We start from the raw sequence: 3,196 nt of genomic DNA on the forward strand, positions 1-3,196 counted from the left end.
TTAGATTAGGGCTTTCAAACAATGTGGGGCAAACAAGAGTACAATAAAAGAGGCTCATGTAGTTCAAGCCTCCCAGAGTCCTTATGCCTCTGCAGGCAAGAAATCTTTCCTCCAAACTAAATGAGATTACAATATTTCAATCTAATTGAGCTTTCACAGAAAGAAGGCCAAGATATATTAATATATACACAATATTGACTATGGTTGTATTAATTAATTATGTCTGAAAAGCTTAATACCCATCCAAGTCCAAAGGTGGAAGAACACTTCCACTGGTATGGTGATTGGCAGGAGCAGACTGTAAAAGTGTAGGCTGGTCGTGCTGGCACAGCCCTGAGGGAAATTATCTTCTACAGAGGCTGAGGAGAATAGTCCTGCTAGAGAAAGCAGGGGAATCAGCACAGTCAAGGTAGGAAGAGACAGAAACTTTCTTCTCTTCTACCTACGACCCGCCACACTGACTTTTAAAATCATATTAATATTGTTGTTGTTTTTAACTATGCTTTAATGCTGCTCCACTTCTTATTTTGATGTATCATCCTGGCTGCCTGTGTAATCATATTAGGAATGCCATCAATGACAGGCTAGGCTATTCCTAACTCTTCATTAATCAATTTATTGGTTGATGCTTCATATCTGAGCAGCTTTTTGGAGAGTGGGCACACCAGGAACTCCAGCAATGCGGGGTCCATGGAGCCGAGCCGTTCCTCTGCCCTCCCACTTGGGTCCCCCACCAGTCATGGCCACGATGCGTGAAGATACCTGCGGGAGACAAGGGACAGGGGTGCGCACGTGGGCCGCAGCACTGAGGCAAGCCTGCTGCAGGCTCCAAGCTGGATGGTTCTAAGCGGCCTCACCTCTCCCAGGAACCAGGGATTGACATTTTTAAAGAAGAAGAGAGAGAGACACACACAAGGAAAGAAAGGTGAGGGAGTTCAAAGCAAGCCTCTCCTTCAACTTAAAAAACAACATCACAACCAACCGTGCATGCCCAATCCTTTGGGTACGTGAACCTCAACAAAAAAAGTAGAGCTTTTTAAAAATGGAATATAGGTTTGACGATGATTCCCCACTTCCCCCATTCAATGATCTTTTTGACGGTGATAATCACACTGAACTCTAATATTCCAGGCAGTGTCGGGCAGATGCCAAGTTTGTGAAGTTTTCCTCCTTGCAGATGTGGAATTCTTTTCCTCTTCCAAAAGAGCAGCTTGAGTCTTGGCTCAAACCAAATAAGCACCCCAATTACACCCTTTCCAAGATGCTATTTTCATTCAAGACTCCCAAAGTCTGTGTGTTCAATGTGCAGAGAGTTAAGACAGACATGTTGCCTCAGACCACATGGCAGCGAGCCATGTAGCAGGGAGTGGCGGAGGCCTCCAGGCCAGAAATGGTGTGCTCTCCACTAAACCTAACTCCCTTCCCATCTCCCTTCCCAAAGGCTCCAGCTGGCATAGGGAGAAGTTTAGAAAATGAAGGTTAAGTTTTCCTATGCTGTGTCTGTGGGGTCAGTTTCTGTATTTTCTAAGAAATCCAGATGCAAGACAAACACAATTGTATTAATGGCAAGTAAGGGACAGAATATTTAAGAAACTATGGGGGGAAAACCTAGAGTATGTAGGAACCATAGCAAAAACCTCATCATTGCTTAAAAGAATGGTTACACAAATATTTCCTCAGCACCTATTGGGTACTAGGAACCATTCTAAGACTTGGCAGAGTTGTAAACAAAGCAGAGGACATGTTTTGTAATGGGGTTATATATACTTCTGGGCAATGAGTTGGGATTTATAATGGTCTTCTAGAGCCTGTCATATTAAGTTAAAGAACTTAAAAGATCTAAAAAGAACATGGTTGAGCACATAGTCATAGTGTTGATCTTAATTTCTACTTGAATTCCAACAGTTAACAAAGGACCAATACAAACCTTGTCTGCTTTGTCAAAAGAACTGTGGTGGTGCAGTAGCTCAGTCTAACCAAGAGGTTAGCAGTTTGAATCTACCAGTTGTCCTGTGGGAGACTGCTTCTGTAAAGGATTACCACCCTGGAAACCCCATCAGCCAGTTATACTCTGTCCTATAGGTTCACTATGAGTCAGAATAGACTCTATGCCCTGGTGTGTTTGCCTCATCAGCAATGTCTTCGCTGTGTGAAGTCATGTCTTCCTTCTCGGAGCTTCCGGCATGTCCTGTGAGCTTCTGAAATGCATTAGGTGTCCTGTTACACATTATAATTACATATGCTTTAAAAGCACAGCATGTCTCTGTAGCAGACTCCTTCCGCTCATCTCTGCAGACACCTACCCTCAAACTTCCCTCATTCCCTTCCTTTCCCTCAACCCCATTTTTCCTGTTAATTTCCACAAACCATATGCTCTTCGCACTTAGAACTAGATACTAATCCCTACATAGGCTAAACAGCTCCATACTTTTGAGGAAACACAGTTTCCTCAGATATACCAACTCCCCAACTCTTTCTTTCTCGAAAGAATCAGCTCTCTAAAGCCCTCTTGACTTCCCCAGGGAATGAAAAGATCCGATGTTTGGGCCCCTGCAAGGCTCTAAGCATATCACCATTAGCTCACTTATCATGCTGATTTTCCCTTTGTTTATTTATGGGTCCTAAGGCCAGAGTCCTCATCTTATCCACCTGGATCTCAGACCTCATATCTGCCTGAAACTAAAAGCCCTCAGTGAAAGTGTGCTCAGAACTGACCTGTATTTCTAGGAAGATAGTCATATGACTGGAGTATTTCTAAGGTTCCCTTAAAGAAAATCAACCAAACAAAAAAATCCCTAAAACAAAAATCTCAAACACTTGGTTTGGTCATGTTAGAAGTTTTCTCTAGTGTTGAGTAGAGTGTTAGATGAAAAGCCTAGAGACTTAGATTCTATTTCTAGCTTACCTGGCAATTCCTTCTGTGATCTTGGCCAAATCCTATTACCTGTCTAGGTCTGGAATTCTTAATTTACAAAGTGGAATTTGGATCAATCTAGAATAAGCTCAAAACTCAAACACATTGCTGTGGAGTCAGAATGGACTTCTAGGTGACCCTCCAGGGGGCAGAGATTGTCTTCTTCCTTGGTGTCACTGGTGATTCACACTGCCAGAGAATCTCAGCCTTTGGATTAATAGACAGTAGGTTTGTATTAATAGACATTTGGTTTCCAATGACAATGTCAATAGAATAATAATA

General features: G+C 42.6%; 1 protein-coding gene across 1 annotated transcript; it reads right to left on the reverse strand.

The window, feature by feature from the left end:
- Window positions 1–213: 213 nt before the first annotated feature.
- On the reverse strand, window positions 214–692 carry LOC102857182 (phosphatidylinositol N-acetylglucosaminyltransferase subunit Y-like). The gene is made up of 2 exons (XM_006895276.1): window positions 666–692; window positions 214–438 (listed from the first exon to the last, which is right to left on the reverse strand). Exons 1-2 carry the CDS (start codon window positions 690–692, stop codon window positions 214–216), a joined length of 252 nt encoding a protein of 83 aa, XP_006895338.1.
- Window positions 693–3,196: the final 2,504 nt, after the last annotated feature.

This window comes from Elephantulus edwardii, unplaced genomic scaffold (assembly GCF_000299155.1).
Source record: "Elephantulus edwardii isolate Elephantulus edwardi_28Jun2011 unplaced genomic scaffold, EleEdw1.0 scaffold00163, whole genome shotgun sequence".
Classification (NCBI taxonomy): domain Eukaryota; kingdom Metazoa; phylum Chordata; class Mammalia; order Macroscelidea; family Macroscelididae; genus Elephantulus; species Elephantulus edwardii.

Coding starts and splice junctions, on each gene's coding strand:
- LOC102857182 (XM_006895276.1), bottom strand. CDS start 692: ATGGACCCCGCATTGCTGGAGTTCCTG. Junction 439..665: donor CCGCATTGCTGGAGTTCCTG/GTGTGCCCACTC, acceptor GGTCGTAGGTAG/AAGAGAAGAAAGTTTCTGTC.